The sequence below is a fragment of the Heterocephalus glaber genome, unplaced genomic scaffold (genome assembly GCF_053883595.1).
Source record: "Heterocephalus glaber isolate CG9 unplaced genomic scaffold, H.glaber_assembly_v1.0 deba00001555, whole genome shotgun sequence".
In the NCBI taxonomy this organism is placed as follows: Eukaryota; Metazoa; Chordata; class Mammalia; order Rodentia; family Bathyergidae; genus Heterocephalus; species Heterocephalus glaber.
The window spans coordinates 11,054,643-11,078,197 of record NW_028258346.1 but is presented as its reverse complement, the minus strand read 5'-3'; the positions used below and the strand labels follow the sequence as shown (position 1 = coordinate 11,078,197).

The window sequence follows — 23,555 nt, the reverse complement described above, 5'->3', positions numbered from 1 at the left end:
ATGAGGTATTTTTGTACTCCAAAATAGTTCTTCTCAGGAAAACGTCTCAAATTGAAAATAATGAAATCTCTGAGTTAGTTGTCAAAACCTCTTACCTGTAGAAAAAAAAATCAATTGTTCACTTCAGGGTCTCTAAGTTTTATTTCTCTTATAGCTTTCCTATTTCTTATCCTACTTTCTGCTACTACAATGGAATCTATACGATTCAGTAATTTACAAAGGGAAAAAATTCATTCCTCATCCTTCTGGAGACTGGAAAGTTCAAGGCCAAGATGCCATCATCTGATAAGTGCTTGCTTGCTGCATTATCCTATGGCAGAAGCCAAGGGGCTGAGAAAGGGTGAGAGAGAGCCTGAGAGCAAGAGAGCATCAAGCCTCCTTATGTAATAAGCCCGAAATCCAGATAACTAACCATGCCCAAGGATATACACATTAATCCATTCATAAAGGTGGAGCCCTTGTGACATAATCATTGTGTTAGTTACTTTTCTCTCATTGCTGAGACAAAATACCTGACACCTAAAATTAAAAGGAAAGGGGTTTATTTGGCTTTCAGTTCCTAGAAGTTTCAGTCCCTAGTCAGCTGGCTCCAAGGCAGAGATCGCAAACAGGCATCGGAGGAGAAAGAACATGGTGCCCAACAATTGTAGCAAAGGCAGCAATCCCCTTTCATCTTACTCAGACTACCTGGATTAAGGCGATGCCAGACCAATCACTCATGTTTAGTGGTTTAATAATCACACACCCTTACCAGCATCACACTTTCCACCTCTGAAGAAGGTCGACCTCATCTGCATGAGGCTTTGGGGGAACATCTAAACACAAACCATAACAGTCACCTTTTACCAGGCTTTACTTCTTGGGGATTAAGTTTCCAACACTTGAACTTTAAAGAATACATTCAATCCATAGCACATCCTTATTTCAAGAAATGTTTCCTCTTTACTTACCTAGTTTCTTAAGGCTGATAAAAAGACAATGATGCTTATAACTATTTGAAGAAAAGACAAACATCTCAGAATTTTCAAGAAAATATTTGCCATTTAAATGAACTGCTAATACATAGAGGCCCAAGAGGCTAAAAATGCTTTCCTGTGTCTTTTTAATCTATGCCATATACCACAACATAAGCATCTTGATATTTGTTAACCCTAAAAAAGTTAGGTTTAGTAGGCTTTTAATTAAAATTTAATAACTTTATTGTTTATACTTACTTCTATCATATATATAGGCATATATTTGTGTGCACATATATATCAGTAGAAATATATATTTCAAAAAGTAAAAACTATCAGATATAAAATATATCTTTTAATACATTTTATTTGGAGAAAATAAGAAGACAAGGAAAGCTTACCTAGGATCTGTTAAGTAGGCAAACCATTATTAAGGCGAAGGTAAGTAATTATCCATAGAAAATAATTCTCATAATGTGTCTGTCTCACAATTTTATCCAAAAATGAAAATCGCCTTTACATCTAGTGTAGATCTCAATGTAAGGAGTCTCTAGGTGTTTTCAAAATTTACAAGTGTAACTACTATGGTACACACAGTGTGATTTTTAAAAATATGATAAATGTCTAAATTTTTTAAAAAATTATTATAGTAAAAGACATATTGCCGTTAGTCCTCCCCCAAACACTCCCTCTTGCTTTGAACGTGCTCATCCCATCACGCTTGCCACTTTCAAAAGCAGTCCTGGAAGTCCTCTTTAGTGAAAATCTGTATGGGAGCGATCATAAAGATGAGTCCTCAATTACCTTTTTCATCAAATCTGGCACATGAGACTTCCCCAAATGATCAAGGAGAATCACAACAACCCAACTACAGACACTCACAAAGAAGACTTGTAGAACTGTTTCCAAAAATGACAAGAATGATGGGTTACCTGTGTTTGAAGTGAGAGTATTTTGAGGGACATTACTATGGCTTTACTATAGTAAGTTTTGTTTTAATTCATTTTTAAAGGTTTTTCAAATTTAAGCACTAGCCTTATTTTTATCACACATTGTACATGGAAATAAGGGCAGAATTTTTCAAATGAAACTATTCACTAAGGATTTAATGCAGCATGTAAAAATAATAATAACTGAATCCTCTCAAATTGCAGCTAACAGTAGAAAATTGTTGCAGTGGCAATATTTTTTAATTTGTTGACCACTTTTCCCTTTCCTCAAAAAACAGGATGTTTAGTTTCAATGACATGTTATTGAAACTTTCCGGAAGACTTTAAAGAAAGAAAACCAACATTTGCAAAAGATGAGTATTAGTCAGCTTTGTCAAAAAGATTAATCCTTTTAAACGATAGTTTCAATCCTTCCTTTTCCTACAGGGATTTAGTTCAATTTCAGGAAGGCTAGGTTGCTATTCTACAAAAAATTACACTGTTTTTTTCTTTCTTGTTTGAGAAAAGGCTTAATGTGAGGTTTTAGTCTTAAAAAAACCAAGTCAACCTTTTCATCACTTATGCCCTATTCTGAGTGACCAAATTTAGTAATCACCCTGCTGGTTCTTTCCTAAAAGCTCTGTTTTCTGAATATTTTATCTAGAAAGAGATAGTTTTCCCAGGGTATCTATCCATGGGGGACTGGTTTTATGACTTCTTGTAGATACCAAAATCCATGGATGGTCAAGTTCCTCATATCAAACTGTGTACTTCTGCGCATCACCTAGTGAGCACGTCTTCTCATATCCTTAAAGCATCTCTATTTATTATAGTGTCATATAAATTATATGTAAATAGCTGTTATACTGTGTTATTTAGGAAACAATGACCAAGAAAAAGGTTAGTAAATGTTCAGTACAGGTGCCAGTGTCTTTGGCCTGACTGCATAGTATACCACCAGATGCAAGGTGAGCAATGTTCAACTAGCGCTGGTAGTGATTAGGAATCAGTAAAAGGGCAGGAGGCTGCTGCAGCGTATGAGAATCAATTCATTGTCATGGCTTCAGTGTAGTTCTCAGTGTGGAGTAGACTCGAGTCTTCTTTTTTAGAACTTTCTGAGATTTTTATTATTTGACTATTTTTGGTCTGTGGTCAATTGAATCCATGGATGTGGAACTCATGGATGGAATCTTTGGTTTGAGAAACAATTTTTAGAGTGAAGTGTGAGTGTAATGTATGGGATGCAAAATTTTTGAGTGTGTGTGCACATGTGTGTGTGTGTGTGTGTGTGTGTGTGTGTGTGTGTGTAGTTAGCAGAATATTAAATCACTTAGCTTTGATTTCAAAGCTGGGAATTGGATTCATACAACTTACACGCTCTGGCACACTGCCTTCTCTTCATGCATCTTCATGCCTCTTCATGCCTTCTCTGCATCTCCCTCTTTCATCTGATTAGTTCTTCATTCTCAGTGCCAGTTTGAGTTGTCACTCTGCAGGACATTTCCTGAGTGCTCTGCCTTATGCAGCAGTCATCATGACTATAAGAATCTACTTAGTATAAGTCTTTACTTTGTAAACTATAAACAGCATGAGACACAGAATATTTCCTGACTGTTTGCTGTTGTTCCCAGGGTTTGTTAGGTGAGCTCTTAAGTAATTATTGGAAGAAAGAAGCAAGGAAAAAAAGAAAAAGGACCTTTTCTAGTTCTCTGATATTTTATTATAATCATTTAAATGTTTGGACCCACTGTTTCCTTTTTGACTTTATCTGAGAGAAATTATATATAGTTCTTCCTTAATCACAGATATCTCATACTTCTTATAAATGTAGAGTTAAACTCTTTGCGAACTTTTGTGAATTAAAGAAATATCCTTGCTGTTGTAATTAATCTGGATTTATTATAATATGTTTTGTAAATCCAAGCACCAAAGCGTTGGCTTAAATTCTGATGGGCCCACAAAATCCACTTGCCTTCTCTCTTGACTTCTCATTAATACAGGATACCTTCTGATATACAAAAGTATTTATTTGAGTTTATTCATTATACTTGCTCTTAAAATAATCACATTGTAATTATTATAGATTATGTATCATTTATTAAGTAATCTATAATAACCATAATAAAATGCAAATAATCTCAAGGCATTACCCAGATCTATTTGCATAATATTTTAGTGGCTATTTCACAAAGTGGACAACATAATTTGTGTCTCTACATAGATTTAAAATATTCTGCTTCTCTCTTTCTTACTTCCCCATCTGTACAGGAAATGGCTTTTTGTTATGAATGGCTGTCTGCTACTGCTAGCTTTGAAAGTATTTTGTATTGGCATAAACAATCTGTCCAAGAAAACTGTGGCTTAGATTTCATCAGGGTTTTGTTATTTGCAGCGGGAGATACTGCTGATAGAAGCAGATTCAGAGAAATAGGTGCAGGGCAGAGAAGTGGGGTCTTTTATGCTCTTCTTAGTAGTGAAATGAACTGTGAGCAACATACATAGTAGAATCACTTTTGAGTTCAGTAACAGGAAATGAGTGTACATTACTGTGGGTGAGCTGCTTTAAATAAATATTACAAATAGATAAATAGTACAGAAGGTCCTGGTTCTTTTCCAAAGTAATTTATTTAAAGTACTTAGGAATAAACTATACCATATAATTATAATAAATTCTGAAGCTCTATGTGTAACTATATACTTAGACACTTATTTTAATGAAGCAACCTGTTACTACTCAATATGTTAATGAAATTTCAGATGGAGTTAAGGGCTACCTGGTAGGTTGAGCCCTTAAACAGAGAGAGAAAGGATGTTGGTGCTTTCTCTTCTAGTTTAGAAGAAGAAGTTAGTATGTCCTAATATTTCATTGAAATAGTATTTTAAAGCAATCGATATCATATCACATTGTTTTACAGCAAAACTGCGGGAGTCTTGCTTTGATCCAGGCAATATAATGAATGGTACCAGGCTTGGAATGGATTATAAATTAGGGTCCACAGTCACCTATTACTGTGATGCTGGCTATGTTCTTCAGGGATATTCAACACTGACCTGCATCATGGGGGATGATGGGAGACCCGGATGGAACAGAGCCCTGCCAAGCTGTCATGGTAAGAAACATACCTTTGCTGAGTTTTTATTATTGGAAAAAATCAAGACATGTTTATAGCTATTTCTGTATTTTAGGACAAAGTTGGAGATAGAGAAGGGGATCGGGGGAGAAAGAGGGGAGAAGGGAAGTAAAGGGATCCAAAAGGATCAAGATATGCTATGTACATGTACCAGTTTCTTTAAACAAGTGTGATTATGATGTGCTCCAAATGTACACTCATAAAACATAGGTACTTTCAAGAGAAAAAAATTAATAAAGACTTTATTATGAAAAACCAACAATTTAACATCCTATTTACAAGTGTGGTGTAGGCAATGAGGATATTTTATCAAGGGTTTAACAACTGAATTCAATAAAAAAATGATTTTGAAGTAGTGTTCATATTCCCAGGTGTCTCTAGAGCAATGGGCCTATTACAGTTGGAGAATTCTCTCAGACAAAAGGTATTGTCTCTCATGTTCGCTTGTGTGACTGTAGGATTTAGAGCTCTTGAAATCATTAAGTGCACATAAAATATTGGCCATATAAATGAGGAACAAACATTGTGAAACTAAAATTTCAACACAATTAGATAAATGCCATTAAATTTAATTTTATCAGGAATTGGTGTGTAAAGTCATGTGTAATATACACATACTAAATACTCATACAACAAGTGTTAACATTCTATGTCACAAACATGAACTAAAAATAATAATAGCAATAGTAATGAAAATGGGGAGAGGGGATCTAGAGAGCAAGGGAGAGAGGTAGATGGACAGGGGAAGGAGATTAATTTTTTTAAAAGTTGTATTATGTTCATGTGCCTGCTTCCCAAGATGAATGTAAACTTTAGCTATTGGCAATATGTACTATTAAAATAATATTAAATAAAAAGAATTGGTGATAAATCTTTATTTAAAAGAAATACAGAAGAATACATTTCTCCTAAGAACTAAGTACCAAAAAGAGAATACTATTATGTTTAAAAAATCATATACTTGCATATAACTCTATATAAAGATACAATGAAAAAAGAGCATTGAGGGGAGACAGAAACAGCGACATCTCTGGGGAAGGTTACCAGATGCCCCAGCACGTGGCTGATCCTAGTGCACTGTAGAAAGCTGAAGGAGATGATATTATCTAGGGCAGATCTTCCAAATGCTCAGCAGTGAGTCACAAAATCAACTCACTGGGTCATGACCAGCAGTTTTATTGTAGAAATAGCATTCAATTCAATTCAATTAGACGTAAATAAAAACTAGAGAAAATAATGTGCTTCAATGAACACAGGCTTGGAAAATACTATTTTGTGTAATGTTTTTGCAGTTATATATAGAGAGATAAATAAAATTCAGTAAATGTACACGTCCATGTGTGTACCCGTATGTATGCATTCACTTGGTGTTTGTATTTGTTTTTACTGGGCCGTGATATGAAGTATATTTATTACCATGGATTTCAGTAAGAAACCCACAACAATCCTCATCTGATACAAGTATGGGTTTCTAGTTTTAAGTGACTAATACACTTGGTAATTTTTCCTCATTGTAGAAGGTACTCACTTGTAAGAATTATTTTTTTGCATAACTTCTGACTTTCAGAAGTCATTTAATCTCTTTGAGTGTATATTCTCTAATCTCTAAAATACAGATAATTAAAATCTTGTGCTTCAAAATATTGTTAAAAGAAATAAAGAAATATTGAACATCTACTAAACTGGTTCACCAGTTACTAGAATAACTGATTAATTCTTGACTTGCATTGATGACTTCCTATATCAGAAGATAAACAGGATTTTAAAAATAACTATTTGAGGTTGACTTCTTCTAATAAATAATTAGTGGTATGGCAGTTTTATGGAAATTGAAGAGACTGATTATCATTCTTTAAGAATTTAGAGCCATAAGAAGGAAAAATCTAAGAAAGTCAGAAATACCTGAGAATAGTATACATTTATAAGAATACATCTGCCAAAAATAATCCTATTACTTTCCAACAGTCTTCTATATTGGAGGAAACATCAATTTCATTTATCATAGAAATATCAACTGTATCATATCTGTATGTACACCATTAATATACACAAATAAATCTGAAAGAAATACATTTCATCTTATCAATTTTGTCCAGTTAAGTAACTTAATGTTGCTTGCAAAGGCATACCGATAGACAGTTTCAAGAGTATAATAGACCTGGGTTCAATTCCTTTGACACTATGACCTGAAAAAAACAGAGCTTTGATTTTTAAATCTCTAAAAATTCAGTGACACCTATTAATTCAATAGATTATTGTGAAAAGTCAGTTAATAAACATCACATACAGAGAATTTAGTAAAGTCCCTTACAGTTATTGGTAATGACTTGTTACCCTTTCCAGCAAAAACCATTTGCTTGACACTTGTCATCTTGGGTACCTGTTGTTTCTTCTGGAACTAATTAAGAACAAGTACTGAGGTACCACTGTATATCTAATCATGTGATAAGAGTGTGTAATTTGTAAGGTCATTGGGAAAATTATATTAAATAATTAATGTATAACAGTGGCTTCTGTGGCTATTACTGTTGTACACTGAGGAAAGCTTAATACATTTTAGTTTTCTAATCACTACCACACCTATCTAATAGTTTAACCTCACAGTAAGACTATATACGAAGGCTGGTTTGCAGATGCAATAATTTAATACTTAAGTCAAAATTAAAGCACATGTAATAGAGCCAGAAGGACATTGCTCATACAGACAAATTCCTTATTTGTAAGGTAAATTATGTATATATAGTTTTTGGATCATTTGTGGTGCTAGGGATCAAACAGGCCCTCCCAAATGCAAGGCCAGCACTCTATCACCGAGCCACATAGATTTTATTTTTTATCTGAATAAAATATGCCTGCAATTACTACTAAGAAAATAATATAGAATGGCTTCAGTGTTACACAATGGTGCTGCAAAAGTTGATTCTTCTAGTAATTTCTAATTGCTCTTTATAGCCCTATAATAAAGCTCTAAATTATTCTTACTGATTTCCTGACATAAAAGAAAATTACCCCAAGACCACAGCTCTTCTCCTCAGTGTACTGAAGTGATATTAGTTTTGATTATTCTACTGATTGCCTTGCTTATGTGTTAAAACGATTATGCTTCTATTTCTAATTTAATCAGTGTTTGAGAATTAGTTCAGGAGTTCTCTCGCTTTTCGTATGAAATCTTTTTCCACAACAGGAATCCTGACCAAGGTCTCCAAGAACATGGCCAGGAGGCTTTGCTTTAAAGTACCAAAGTAGCGAGTTGACTATTAGACTCTAATTCCTCAATGTCAGAATAAGAAAAGATTATTTATCTATCATGTACTTTTTATTATTTATTTATTATTCATTCATTCATTTACTGTGGCATGAGGATGGGATGTAGGGTCTTCACACTACTTTTTTTAATATACAAGTAAATGTGAACATGACCATCCTCTCCAAACTCTTCAAACACAGTTATATTTTGCATTTTCTTCTAATGTTTCCTTTTGTTTCACTTTAGAAGAGAAAGTCCAGGAAGTCATGGGCCACATATTCTGCTTAGCATGTTACACATTTACTTATATAAACAGGCTTTTAGTAAACATTGGTTAACTTGACCTAAACCATAAGAATTTACAGTTTGACTCTTTCAGAAGGTAGGTTTTTATCACTCTTTAGCATTACTTGTACATGTTAAAACTGGAGAAAATGTTTTAAAGAACTTAAATTGGACAGTGGGAGATTATATTTGTCAGAAGTAGATCCAAAATGATTGTATCCTGTCATAAGCCCTGCTCAGTGATGAGAAACTGCAGTTTATCTCAGAAGAATGTCACATAAGTTAAATGATAACAAAATGGCAAATCTCTTCCTACAATTGACTTTGCCATTTAAAAAATTGTATTTAGAGTATAACTCTTTTTTACTTTCTCATTTTAAATGACAATTGCTGAAACTGTTAATCTAATTGTTAATAGACCTACTGAATTAAGGTAGAAGTCACATATCCTTTTGTTGTTGTTGTTATTGTTTATTTCTTTGTTTTTGAGACATGGTCTTGCCATGTAGTTCAGCTGGCCTTCAACTGTCCGAGATCCTCCTGCCTCAGCTTCCACAGTGCTAGCATGCCAAGCCACATGTAATTCTTATCTATAATCTGACTCAACGTTAGCTAGACAATAAAACACAAATACTGACAAATTCCACATTTCCTCCCTGATACTATTTACTTGATTTATTTCACCTCATTTTGCTGCATTGATTTATTTTACCTATTGGCTCACCAGACATCCTTGCCTCTCGCATCCTGTCCTAACTTTCTTCTTTCCTTCCTTATTCCCCATATACTGTCTTCTCAACACAATAGTGATTTTTTTTTTTTTTTTTTGGTACCGGGGATTGAACTTGGGCCCTTGCGCTTGTGCAGCAGGCAGCGAAACCACTCAGCTAAATCCCCGGCCCCAACACAATAGTGATTTTTAAAGCACACATCATATTACAAGGTATTTACTAAAAATCCACCAATGGATTTCTAAATCAGAATAAATCCCAAAGATTTTATTATACAACTTCATTGCTATCCTCTTCTTGTGCTGCACTATGATACTGGCTACCCTGGTATTTCTTCAAAACACTGATCACCACTGGTGCCTCTGAATTTTCAAATTTTTTGCTCCTTTGGCCTGGAATAGTTTTCCCCAGCTCCTTGGCTGGCTAGCTCTTTTATTTCCTTCAGGCATATAACTGCTTGTCTTCTTATTAGGGAAAAATATGTCATTTTCCTTCTTAACTTCCCTGTGCTTCACAGAGCTCATAGGAAAGAATCAATATCCATATCTAAAACTGAAACCATATAACCTCTGTAAAGATTTCTCCGATGTATGTAAAGTCCCAGATACTTTGAGGGCCCAGAATTTTGAAAAGTTCTATCACTAAATTTCAGATTGCTGTCCAAAGTACCACATGAACAGGTAATTAATTATCAGACCTTAAGCGTAAACATAGATTTGGACTGTTGAAGAACCACCAGCCTGCCACCTATTCCACGGAAGTCACCATATCATTTATTCATTCCTTTCCCCACCCAGGCATTTTCCAAAGTACCAATTATATTCCCAGTCCTTCAATAACTAGTAGAGATTAAAAAACATGATTCAAAATGGTCCTTGTTCTTCAGAATTTTACAATTTGATGAGACAGGTGAGACCCATTGTTAACAATAAAGACAGAGCACTACTGGCCTAGTTTGGAGATGCACTTGACCAGGTTACAAAGGACTTGTATCTCCCAGTATAACTCCATGAAGAAGGAATTATTTATATTCTCATTTTACAAATGAGGCAGACAAAACACAGAGAGAGGTTCAGTCACTTGTTGAAAGTCACATTTGCCTGGCAGTCTCACTGTGGATCCACAGCCTTGTCCATGGCCCTATCTGTAGCCTGCTTCATTTGACCATGTATTAACTTTTTTGTATCTCTAGAGTCTTAAGAATTCCTGGAATATTTCAGTTACTATATTAGTCCCTTTTGTGCTCCTATGAGAGAGTACTTGACTAATTTAAAAAGAATAGATTTCTTTCTTACAGTTCTAGGGCTGGGAAGTGTAAGGTTGAGGGGCCAAGATTTGGCATGGGCATTCCCACTGCATGATCCCACGGTAGAAGGCAGAAGGACAAGAAGGATGAGAGAGAGAAGAGGAAGGAAGTAGAGGAGAAGGAAGTAAGAGTCTAAACTCACCCTTTTATCAGAAACTCACTCCTGTAATAACCGACCTAGTCGCAGGAGAGCAGCATTACTTTTCATGGGGGCAGAACCCTCATGATCTCATCAGTTCTTAGAGCTCCTACCTCTCAACACAGTTGGACTGAGAATTAAATTTCTAGCACATAAATTTTGGAGGAAGCACTCAAGCCATAGAAATTTGTTCACTGTTTTACAAGTGAATTCATGGCACCAAGAATAAGTTGTAAGCCTGAAGGTTTTCTGTTTACTTCTGAAGTCTTACTGCAGGCTAAGCATGAGGATTATGAGAAGATAAATTATTGCAAAAACTGATACAACTGTTCTTCTGAAATGCATGTTTAGGTTTCATCTTAAATATAACTTTGGGCAGAATCTAAAAGTCTTAATAGATATCTTTAACCATGCTAGTTGTTCTTTTCATAAGCTGTAACACTATTCCAAATACTATTTCACTCATGCCAATGTAAGCCTCAATTTATGCAAAAAATAATAACTTAGTCACTAGTAACCGCTGAGTCAGTTCATAGAGTGCAGATACAATATGTTAAATTAGATATCGAAACCTCACCTGCCCCTTTCCTGTTCACTCTCCAGCTATATGTATAATGATAAATAGATTTAAAGTAGAGCACTCATCCTATCAGCTGAAGAGACAGTTTTGAAATAAGCCAGGAAAAAGTCTCGTTCATAATTATACCTTTCCCACTTCAGAGTAATCTCAAAGTAGTAACTTTATATGACCTGCTTTTAATTAAATTACATATTTTGGTATTTGTAGAAGTAAACAAATGAACTTTTACTCTCAAATCTTCTGTTCAAATAGCATGACTTGCCTTGAGTTAAAAAACTTATTCCAAATGTCCTTGAGGTTTACAAAATTCTCTTCATATGTGAAACAAATCTAACGTCCCAATGTATTATGAATGCATATCAAGATTATCTGGTCTAACAGACTGAGCCATTTAGCATTTGATTTTATTTCAATACATGATATAATTAAAACATGTAGATGAAAGAGTCATAAAACAAAGACTGGTTGTAAATTGTTTCCAAGTATCATCAAATATGTCTGCCTTTTACCAGCAGCACATGGTAATTTTTTGTTCATAGCTATAATACACAGAATGTGTCAGAACCATGTTCTATAGTGAAGTGCAATGTGCTTTGTGCTGAAAAAAGTAAGGGAGCATTGGGAAGAGACCAAAGCGTATTTAATTTTCAAGTAATGGAGGAAAAAACTATTATTTAAAAGCCAACAGGAAGAAAAGCTAATGTTATTGAGCACCTGCTATTTTCCAGGCATTCTTACATACATTATCTCTCCAGTTGGCCTCCAGCAGACTAGTCTAGAGAATCATTAACATTGTTATAAATAAATCCCTGCTGCTGTGGATTCTGGAGCATGTTATGGAGAACATCTCACATTAAAAGCAATTTGATTGCAAATCAATACTTATAATTCACAGCATATTTTCTTGTTACCCATATTTAATCCATGTTGTCAAAAGGGCAGTCACGTACCTCTCATTGTGTCAAGATGTCCGTGACTCTCCACTAGCATGTAGCCTACATTTAAATCAGACATCAAATGTACCTTCCTCATGTATTGCCAGTTTGGCAGATAAAAAAATAAATATTCATAGAGAAAGCTACCCAGGAATTTTTTTTCTTTACATTAACTGAAGAGAATAAACTATGTAACTGTGACTTCAGAAGTCATGGGAAGCTTAAATGGTATTGAGGTAGTACAATATTAGATCTAAGGATAGCCAAACCTTTACTTCTGTTGAGGAAATAAAAATCCTAATAACAAAATTCATTCTACAAAGCCTGGAAAAGAAAACAATTTAATGATTGAATCAACATATTTCAATTACAGGCAGTCTTGTAGAGATGCTTCATAGACTGGACATAATGTTGCATAGATTTATATAGTAAAGTAAAAAAGAACAATTAAAAATTATTGTATTTTCTTGAAAAGCAAATTGATGTGACTCATCTCCTGTACATCTCTTGTGCGACTTTCAGTTAATTTGAGAAGTATGTGTTTACCAGCCCAGGGGTCAGAGATTGGCAACCTTACATTAAAACATCAAAAAGTCATGCCTATTATATGTTTTCAAGGAAACACTCTTAAGGAGGGAAGTAAGTTGCTACTTCCTTTCACTTTGTTAAACAAAGAAAATTGCAATAGTATACTCTTACATTCCAATCAGCAAACCATTCACTCTAAAATTCCTAAGGGAGATAAAGAATAAAAGAAGATCAAAAGAACTTCCTTTGCAACAAAGAATTCCATCCCCAATCTCAAAACAACTCTAGTGACTTAGACTGAACCATAAGGAGAGTTAATAAGTACATGAAGCCAAATCATATTTAGGCTGTGGTTTTATAGAGCATCAAATTTAAGCCAAAAACTGACTATTTCTCCCCATGTTACAAATCCGAGTTTGGGGATCTTTCTGATTCAGAGAAGAACTGACCTACTCTGTTGTGGGAAAAAAGACAAAAGAGCAAGCAAGTAAGGGTCCTCCACTGTGATTAATATTTTCCAAAACTTCTTAGGCCACAGCAACAATCTCTAAGCAAAATTCTTTGAAAAGATAGTGATATTGGGGAAAATGTAACTCCCAACCTGCTAGATGTCAGATGCGCCTAATTTGTGTCCCCTGAAATCAGAGAATGAATTCCAAAGGATGAAGGAGGTTAAGAGTAGGAAAGGTTTATTGGGGAACAGGAATAGCTCCCGAGACAGGAGAGGTCCTGGAAGTGGGTGGCCACCAAGGCCTTTTGTCAGGGGTAATTTATACAGCAAAGGCACAATGTGGGTACAACAGGGGTCAAACTATAATCTACCTATAAGATTACAAGTACAGGTGCTTAGCCAATATTGGTCCAATAGGAAAGCAGATCGCAGTCACGTAGCAAGGGTAAATGGAAAGAACAAAGACATTTTTGGGAAGGGATGGGTCGGATGCTCTGGTCACCTAACTGGGTGACTGATGTCTATCTGTACTTTATTGGACCAGATGGTGCTAATTACAGTGTGACTCCAAGTTATCGCTTATCCTTTAGGGAGGCATGGAGACCTGGCCATTGCATCTTTATCTTGAACCCTGGTCTTCAGAAGCAACTTCTTTATTTTTTATGCTGACTTCCTTAAGAGCCCAGTCATGTGATAAAACTTACAGGCCCCTATAGAATTATGCTTTTTATTTTTTTGAGTGTGTAAGATAAAAATAAAACAGGTAGGCTTGAAGAAGAAATCAGTTGTCCTTGAAGACAGTTATCAAAGTACATAAAACTACAACTGAAAACATGTTTTGATATATATAATTATTAGTTCTAAAAGTAGGATTAGTAATTACTGTAATATATTGAAGTATCTGCAACTCTTAAAATGTAATATGAAAATCTGTGTGATTTCTTGAAAAAGGCCCAGCTACTTCTAATACCATGATTCTTTGTTTCCTGTGTTCATGATTAAAAGAAATGATGAGATTTGGATAGTAAAAATTCAGTTAGGGTCTTGAGAAGATACAGGCATTTTCTTTCCCATCAAATTCATGGACCAATAGCCCCTGAATTACAAAGAAATAGAGACGATGGCCGTATTATCCTCCTTTTTTCTAGTTGTGTTGTGTTTGTTTCCTCCCTGAACTTTAGAAGGATAAAAGAACATAAAGAAGTAGAATATCACATCCACCTTGACCTTCCAAAGACGAGAAGTGTTCCGCTGCCTGGAGAAAGGGCTGAACTGAAGTTGTAGCTTCTTCTTCCTTTAGGATGGAATATTGAGCACTGTTCTTGATCTTTAGTGAAAATTAACAGAGAAAAATAAGAGCCATGAGCTCCTCCTAGAGGGCAACAGTGTTCTATTAGTGTTACTTAAGGCATCACAAGAAAAGTATGTGTCAGGTAATGAAGTTCTTCTTGCTATTTTTTTCTAAGCTTTCCATTTTCGTGGAATTGATGAGCTAGTTTATCTTCCCAAGGCCTTAGTAACACCTCATTATGTTACTTCCAGAAAATTCTGGAATTATTCACAACAGTTTGTTAATTCATTTTATGGAAGCCTACACTGTATCCCATCTAACAGATAATTTTTCTTTTCAATTTCCAGTTTATATTTCCTTTTCTTCGATGGACATTCAGTTAGCAAATGGTGAAGTTAGAATTCAATCCTTTCTAATTTCAAAAAGTTATAGTCTGTCATGCTACAAAATTATTTCTTTTACATTCCATGTATTTAGTCAATAACAAGCTATTATTTCCTAACATGATATATATTTTTTGACAGTCTGCTATATAAGACACTAAGCTAGGCTCCAGAGATACAAACAGTGCAAAAAAGACTTGGAAGGATATGAGGAGGAAAATAATGGAGTGTAAAGAATGAACAGCACCAAAAGGTACCATCATCCACCATCCTGAGTATTATCAGCAGTAACTGGAATGGTGCCTGAGGTAACAGCCCTCTGAGCAAACAGTTGAGCAAGATGGATGGAGAAAGAACTCCTAGGTCTTGGCCAGAATCTAAAGAGCTCTGGACCTTCTGACCAGAAATTGCCCACAAATACAAACAAAATTGTGAATCCAATTTCTGCAGATTATGAGTCCTCCTCCAAGGCTTACCCATAATTCTTAGGCAAGAGCTCCAGAGAAGACAGGAGCAGAACATGCTGTTTCTCTGCACTCTGGAGAGCCAGAGGATACAGGGTCTGTTCAGCTCCTGAAGTTGGAAGCCTCAGAACAAGAGGAAGAAAGGTTGCAGCCCCAGTCCAAGTCTGAAGGCCTGGTAGATGCCTACAGAGACAAGGGCACAAGTCCATGTTAACGGTGAAGAGGACAGAGTCTCATGTCCATAGAGATGACAATGGCAGCAATAGATATACCTGCTGAATTAGAATTGAGCCTGCAAGTGTTGGCTTTCTCTTTTACCATCACACATAACTTCCGTTCTTAGTCACTATTAAGCACCACAGTTTCCCTCTGAAGATTCTTTAATCTTGTGGAAAATAGGCTAGACTTCTAGCCCAGAGATGGTCATAAAGCCATGATCCAGTTCTATCTAATGATAATCATAAACAATTTTATGCTAATCATTAACTCGGTTCTATCAAAAGAAGCATGATAGGAAGTAGGAAGTCTGCTGAGCGTCTTCTAGGAAGTACTTTCTGCTCCTTAAAAGCAGATGAAGAATACAGAAAAGATTTTTCTCTGTCCTAACCTCTACTCCTATCCTGACCCTCGCCTTTGAATAGAGTAGCTGATGTTAAGGCAGCCATCCTATGCTTGTGAACCACTTGAGCAGAGAACTGCTTCAATGAAAGGATAGAAAAAGCCTGACTTTTTCGTGGCATTGTTCAGAGGCAAAAACATTTGTGAATGCCTAGAATGTTATTTTTCCAGATAACTTTTTTTTTTAATTTCTATAGCCACACTTAGTTTTTTGCTTATTGCCATTAAAATGTATCCTAAATAATAAAAAGACATAGAAATTTTGACTTTATAGCTCTTGTAATGTAGAGATAGGTACAGGAATCAATCAAAGAGGCCATAGAAATACATTCATGATTATAATTGCTAAATCGCTAATCTTTCACCTAAATGTATTTGAAAAAGTGTGGGGATTTTGAGCAAATCTAGAATTCAAAAAAAGTTTTCTTGAGAAGGCAACACGTGTGAGAAGATTTGGTAGGACTTAAGTTATTAAATAGGGTTTTTTCTTCTAAAAGCATTTTCATAGTAACTGTCGTTATTTTAAACAATTTTAAAAAGATAACAAGATTATCATCACTAAAGAGGAATGGCTCAGAAAAAAAATCAATCAAGTGATAAAAGGGATTTTCATATTTAAAAAACAAACAATTACTTTCCCATACAGTTTATTACAAAACTATAGATTAGTAATTCCCAGTAACTCAAGAGTGAAGGAAGTAGAGAGCAACTACTTATGAGTACTAGAATTATTTGAGAGACAATATAAATATTCTGAAATTTGATAGTATAATTTGTTATACAACTTGTCAATATGCTAAAAACCATTCAATTTATACTTCAAAAGGGTGAATCTTATGGTAAATGAATATATTAAATACTTTTCATCAGTGAGAAAAATGTCACTGGATGTAATCTGAAGAGGATCCCCCCCAAGACTAGGAACCTAAACCCACTTACCCAGAGAATAAGTAGCAGGTTTGCTGACTCCAGCTCCAGAAAAGGAATTTTTAGGACTGGCCAGTAAGAGGCATGGGATAGATAGACAGAAATTTAAAAGTATGCGCTCAAGAGTAGAGAGCAAGTGTTCAGAGGAAGAAGTCCCGTTATTTCCTGGAACTGGGGACATTTATTCTTCTTTTGAGAGGGTGGAAACTCCAGGAAAAAGTGGGCCACTCCCCAGATGGGTACTGGCCTGACTTGCAGGTCTGATTCCAGTTTGACCTTATTTCTTTAACATGGATAATAGAAACACTCTTTGAATACTCTCAACCTGTTCCTTTATCTTAGAATCAGGTTTCTGCTCTTTACTTTTTTAAACTAAACTAATTTATGGATTTATAGTGTTCTCAACGGATTTTGGCTGAGATAGTCTGAAAGAAAAAGAGTCTAAATTAGCTGAAGGAAGGCCAATATGGATGGCTTTAGGTAATTTTGACTGGATCCTGGAAGTTGTAGTCTTTTTTAAAGTAAAATTTTTAGTTATGTCTTTTTATCTCCTTTCTACTTATTTTATTTCCTCTACCTCATCTCAAAGCTGCCTATCATATACAACTTAAAGTTGGAAAGATTTATCTTGGCTCACAATTTTAGAGGTTTCAGTCCATGGTTGGCTGGCTCAGAGGCAGAAGTGGTAGGGGGAAGGGTGTGGCAGAGAAAAACTGCTCAATTCCTGGCAGGTAGAACAAGCAAGAAAGAGCCAGAGAGAAAGGAAGGTGCTGGAGACAAGAATATACCCTCCCAGATCATGCCCCATGTGACCTATCTCTACAACCAGGCTCCACCTCCTAATAGCACACTCAGCTTTGAACTCAACCAATTGATGGATATTGCAACCCCGCAATCCCATTACCTGCTCAGAACTCCTCTTCTGAATACATGAGACTTCTGGAAGATATTTTAGACCCAAAACATATCAGTATACAATGTGCCAATTTTTAAAATGAGAGTTAAAAAATGAATGGCATGGAATAGGTTAACAATCCATGTCCTCATAATGAATTATGAATAGAATTTGTTGTCAGCATGAAAGATCTAACCAAAGAATATAGTTATCAATATACCTTTGCTGTAGAATGACCCTTCTTTCTCTGGGAGCACACTCTAATGGAAAACTCATCTCTCCAAGTACGGAAGGGTGAAGATGGTGCCTTCTTAGCCAACAAAATAAAATGAATCAGTCCAGGCAATCCATGCCAGACGTGGAAGCTCACATCTTACTAAGTTGACTTATTGAGTCATTAAGAGGGTTTCCAAGCCATTAGTTACCACACTGTAATGGACTTTGTTTTGGTATTAGAAAAGGTGATATTAGAACACAATTCATAAGGAATGGGGAGAGATTTTTTGGTTTTAAGAGAGATTTTTGGTTTTTGATTTTTTACTTTTAAGTAGAGAAATAAAGCAATAGAAAATTCATAGCAATATTATCCTTGCAGTTTTCCAAATAGGTAAACATAAGTGTATCAAAAATAATGTAGAGGAAAATGAAGATTAAAATAAATAAGATAATTAGTATAGTAGTTTATAATTTGAGAAAATATTCATCATGATTATGATAAAATAGCACTGGAGGCTTACCATCTAAGGCAGGGAAACAAAATGCACTTATGCATATATAGGAGATCTGAAAAGGAGCATAAAAATGGATAAATAGGTATTTAAAGTTAGATCAAGGTTTTTACAAAGAAGATAATGAAACAATAGTAATTTTAATCTTTAAAATGTTAATTTGCCTTATATTTAATAATTCCACAATCTATACATATATCATAACTATTATATCTCACAAATATACACACTTAAAAATCTTACTATGTTCATGTATATAAAAGATTATATTCTATATATTCATACACATATACTCATCTGTTTTAATATATCTGTAGAAAAAAGCATAATAAAAACAAAATGTATATAGTTTAATATATAGTTATAAAATAGTACAACAGAGTTGAGATTAAACATATGAATCATGGCAACAAATATAAATTAATTTAACTTGCCTACTGAAAGAAAATTGTTTCCAATTTGCCTCATGAAACTAGTCTCTATTATATACTGTATACAAGAGAAATTTAAAATAGTGATTTAATGTGATTTTAAAAAAGGATAAAAATGTATCAGGCAAAAACCACAAGAGTACAGCAGCAATAGTAATTTCAGATAAAATAGGCTTAAAATATTAAATATAGCAAGAGATCCTACTATAATACTAAAAGTCCCAATTCAATATGAAGGTATAACATTTACATATTTATGCACCAGAAAACTCACTGCTTTTATGGAAAAAAAACTATAGGATATGCAAATATATAAATGCAACATTCTCAGTAAAAGAGATCAGACATCAAACAAAACAATGGAAAAGATAGCAAATACAATCAGTAAAATAGATCTTATGGGTATACGTCACATAATATGCTGAAAATGAATTACTTATTCTTAAGTGCCCATGGAATATTAACAAAACTTTATACTGTTGTAACAAATAAAATATTAAAAAATTTGATAATATAGATATAAGTAGTTTTAATCTTAAAGGCAATTGTGGGAACAGTGGGTATCTGCATTCACATTCATATCAGAGAGTTTAAGGGTCAGGAAGCCTTGTCTTTAAAAAATGCTCCATGGGAAATACAACTTTCAAACACATCCTATACTGGATGTATGATTTGTGACATTCAATCAGGTTATATTAGGGCATAAGTAATTTACTAGAGGAATAACAGCAGTTTTGTGAGATACAGCAGTTCTTTCAAACTCAAGGAATCACAGGTCACTACTAGTAAATTATTGATTTAATATACTGCATTGTTCCTTGGTGACCTGCAAGGAGTCACCACTTTTAAAAGTACCTCACTTGCTTTCTGAGAATAATTTATACATTATATAATAATTTTCATTATAGAGAATATTTGATAATAAATTATACATTACCGAAGTGCAGAGATAAATGTTAAAATTTCAAGTAGTTAAAGGCTATGCTGAATGTATTATAAAGCCTACAAGATACTTGCACATTCAAGTAGTCTCTATTCCATATAAATTCTGGGATATTTTTCTACTTCACTCAGTGGTAAGCCACCTCGTGTTCTTCTTATTCCTGTTCAGTCCTCTTCTTGTATTTGACATACAAACCCCTACTCAAAACACAGGAGGTAAGTCTTTTCCATTAAGTGGCTAGAAACCAGCCCTACCATGGTTTCTCTGGAATTAACGTGTATCACTCAGCTTTTCTGTCACTAGAACAAAATACCTGATGCTGGAAATGTAAAGGAGGAAAGGTTTGTTTGGTCCACAATTACACAGAACTCCAGAGGGTTCACTGCATGCTTGGTGGAGGAGAGAGTCTCCCAACTCATGGCATCCCCAAAGCACAGAAGATAAGCCAGAGCCAGAGCTAGAGCTGGGCCTCCAAAGGCAAGCTCCCAGTGACCTGCCCTCCTGGCAGCATACTCAGCCATGATTACTTCTCGGATTAGTATAGTGCCCCCATCTTGGAACACATGAGACTTTTGGGCTCCATTTTCTATCTAAATCATAATATACCACATCTATGAGTGGTATTACCGCCTACATAATCGAGGAATAAAACAAGCCTGTGCAATTGAAATGAATCATAGACACATTTTACTTACATAAATCAAATTATACAAATTCAGCCAAAGGTATTTTAAAAAATAAATAAACAAAAAGAACAAGAACAAGAAATTAAACAGTTGGTGTTTTCACTTACTCAATGAGGGGTGCCCTGGACTGATAAACCGTTAGCATGAATTTGATACTATGAATTTGTAGACCTGACTTCTATTTTTTCAATGGAATTCAGTATTCCTGTGGTCCTGGTATTGTAAACTATATACCATTGATTATGGTGCTAATGTTTTAAGATTCCTTCATGCCTTTCACATAGTATTGCCCCTGAATGTAAAGCAACAGTGATTCCTGGTAACAAACAAAGAAGCAACAAAAAGTTTAATCATAGAAAGATAATAAGTTCATATGGACTTATAAAGACAAGACATGTCTGGATTCTGCACTTGCTTTCAGTGAATTTTCTGGGGTAATTTCAACCCCAGATAAAACATCTGTGTTATACGCTCTCTTAGTCACTTCATTTATTGCTGAGATACCACACCCAAAACCTGCAAGATAAAGGAGGAAAGGTTTGTTTTGGTTCCAGTTTGTAGAGGTTTCAGTCCATAGTCAGGTGACTCCAAGGCAGGCCAGCATGGTAAGGTGTCATGGCAGAGGAGAAAGAAATCATGACAGGTCAAGAAAAAAGTAGAGAGGGTTCGAGGGAGGAAGGAGAGCGTTAGACCTTTCCAAGTAATGCACCCTCAGCAACCCAGCTCTTCCCACCAGGCTTCACCTCCCAACATCACACCCAAATATACGCCCATCAGTGGACTAATTCAGGGATGAATATCACACATCCATGAGCCAGTCACCTCACAGACGCCCCACCTATGAGCACATGAAGCTTTGAAGGGACATCTAGACATAAACCATAACATATGCTGACTGCCTAGCATCATTCTATAGTAGATTGATCTGGTATCCACAGTTCACTTAATCAGCCAACAGGTACTTATGCAGACCCTGCTTTGGATATATGCTGTCCTAAGAAGAGAGGAGAAATATGAGAAGGCTTGTATGCTAGAAAAATCATTACTGGTGGTATAAAGTTGTGATGAGTAGACCTAGGCATCTATTGGAAGAGCCCATGTAGAAGCTGTTGAGAGTCTGGATTGTGCCAGATACAAGAGAGAAGATATAGAGATGGTGATACATTAGGTAAAAGCAGAAGCAACTGATCAATGATTGGACTCCAAGTCAGCAAAACAGAGTCAAGAATAACAGCATTTTAGCAGTAAGCTAAGTTTGACATTTTTAAATCTCAAATTTGGTTCTATAAGTATATATAAAGTACAGTTCTTGAGTGCTTCAAAATCATCATTAATTTAATTCAGTTACACAGACAATAGTATCGTTGCCAAAATGTAGCAGATATTACCTGGCAAAAGAGTTTTCCATGATCAAGTATGTTTTTGAGAAAGAGCATGGGATTCTCCAAACCTTATTAATGCCTCCATTCATATAAAATAACCCTTTTTCTTTCACCATCTGTATCCCACCCTCACTCACAGAGACATATCGTCAGATAATTGTATATGTTCTACAAATATGCAATTAAACAGTAGATTTGCATGCTACATGAGTTGTGGTGAAGAGCAGGTGCATTCTTGTGTACAGTGTATTATAATGGATATAGAATGTTTAGAGAAAATACTTGCCATTTTGAAAAAGCCCAAAAGTATATGTGGTATGCATAAAAAAGTGGTAGAATTTAAAGTTTTTGTTTGCTTTTATATTCTAACTGTTAAGACCAACAAAAGATAAACGCTGCCCCTTTCCCTACTAGCCACTAAGATGGAATTAAAATCAGAAGAGAATACCAAAGGCTTCTGGAGACCAGTATTAGGAGAAAGAGTGAAGCTGGCTTGGCAGAATCATTATTCTACTTATATTTTATACACATGAAACAGATTACAATGGGTACTGTATAATTATTGTTAGTCACTATAATAGTCTACGTTATTAATATAAATTTAGCCACAACGAGGCTGATTGTGATGGCACACACCTGTAATCCCACCACTTTGGAGGCTGAGGCAGGAGGATCACAAATCCAAGACTAACCAAAGCTTTATAGGGTTGTAGCCCAACCTGATAGTGAAATTCGATCTCAACCACACCTACACACACACACACACACACACACACACACACACACACACACAGAAACGTAAAACCATATAATTATGGCGACCAGTCTACATAACAAATTTGACTTCTTAGTTACCATAAGAACATAGCATACATGACTAAACTTCAGTCCTACATATTTTCTTGGTTTAAAAGAGAAACCCTCACATTTATAAATGAGATTTTGAACAAGAGCTGTCCTAGATATCTATTATGCAAAATGAGGTATATGAAGCAAATCGAAGGTGACAGACACACATTATTGTGGGATGGCAAGATGTTCATGACTAAGTCACTGGACTGAACATGAGCTAGAAGCTCTCATTTCTATTCATACTTTCCAAATATAAAAATAATAGCTTTTGTCATGTACTTTCAATGTATTGTAATTTTAATTTTGAGCACTTTAACATCAGGCAGAAAATTAACATAAAACACATTTCTCATTCTTGAATGATTCTGTTATCAGTGGCATTATCAGCTGAATAAAGTTATCAGTGTTGAAATAAGAATAACCCTGACTACTTTAATCTCAAACGATAATGAGCGATGAGAGCAAATGTAGCTTTGGTTATAATCATCACTGTCAATCTGTTGTTTCTAGGAAGTTTTAATTTTAGTATGTTTAATTATAACTATTTAATATCCTTTTTATAGAATATTAATAAAAATGTCAGAACATTGATTAGCTATGTTATTCAATGCAACATACTGTTTGTGTTGTTTTTGCATTTTACATATATTGCTGTATTTTTAAATTTTGGCTAGGAATCTATCAAAAGTTTTGACTTTTTCAAACTGGCACAAGTCTCCTTGAGGTAACTTAATATT

General features: G+C 35.0%; 1 protein-coding gene across 6 annotated transcripts in view; it reads left to right on the top strand.

The window, feature by feature from the left end:
* The window catches only part of Csmd3 (CUB and Sushi multiple domains 3), a 1,141,260-nt gene that overhangs the window by 885,262 nt on the left and 232,443 nt on the right, over positions 1-23,555 (top strand). For all 6 annotated transcript variants that reach the window (XM_087190703.1, XM_087190702.1, XM_087190706.1 and 3 more), the window contains one exon: positions 4,801-4,995. In XM_087190703.1, coding sequence (XP_087046829.1) covers positions 4,801-4,995 — 195 coding nt within the window. The remainder of the gene's footprint in view (positions 1-4,800; positions 4,996-23,555) is intronic.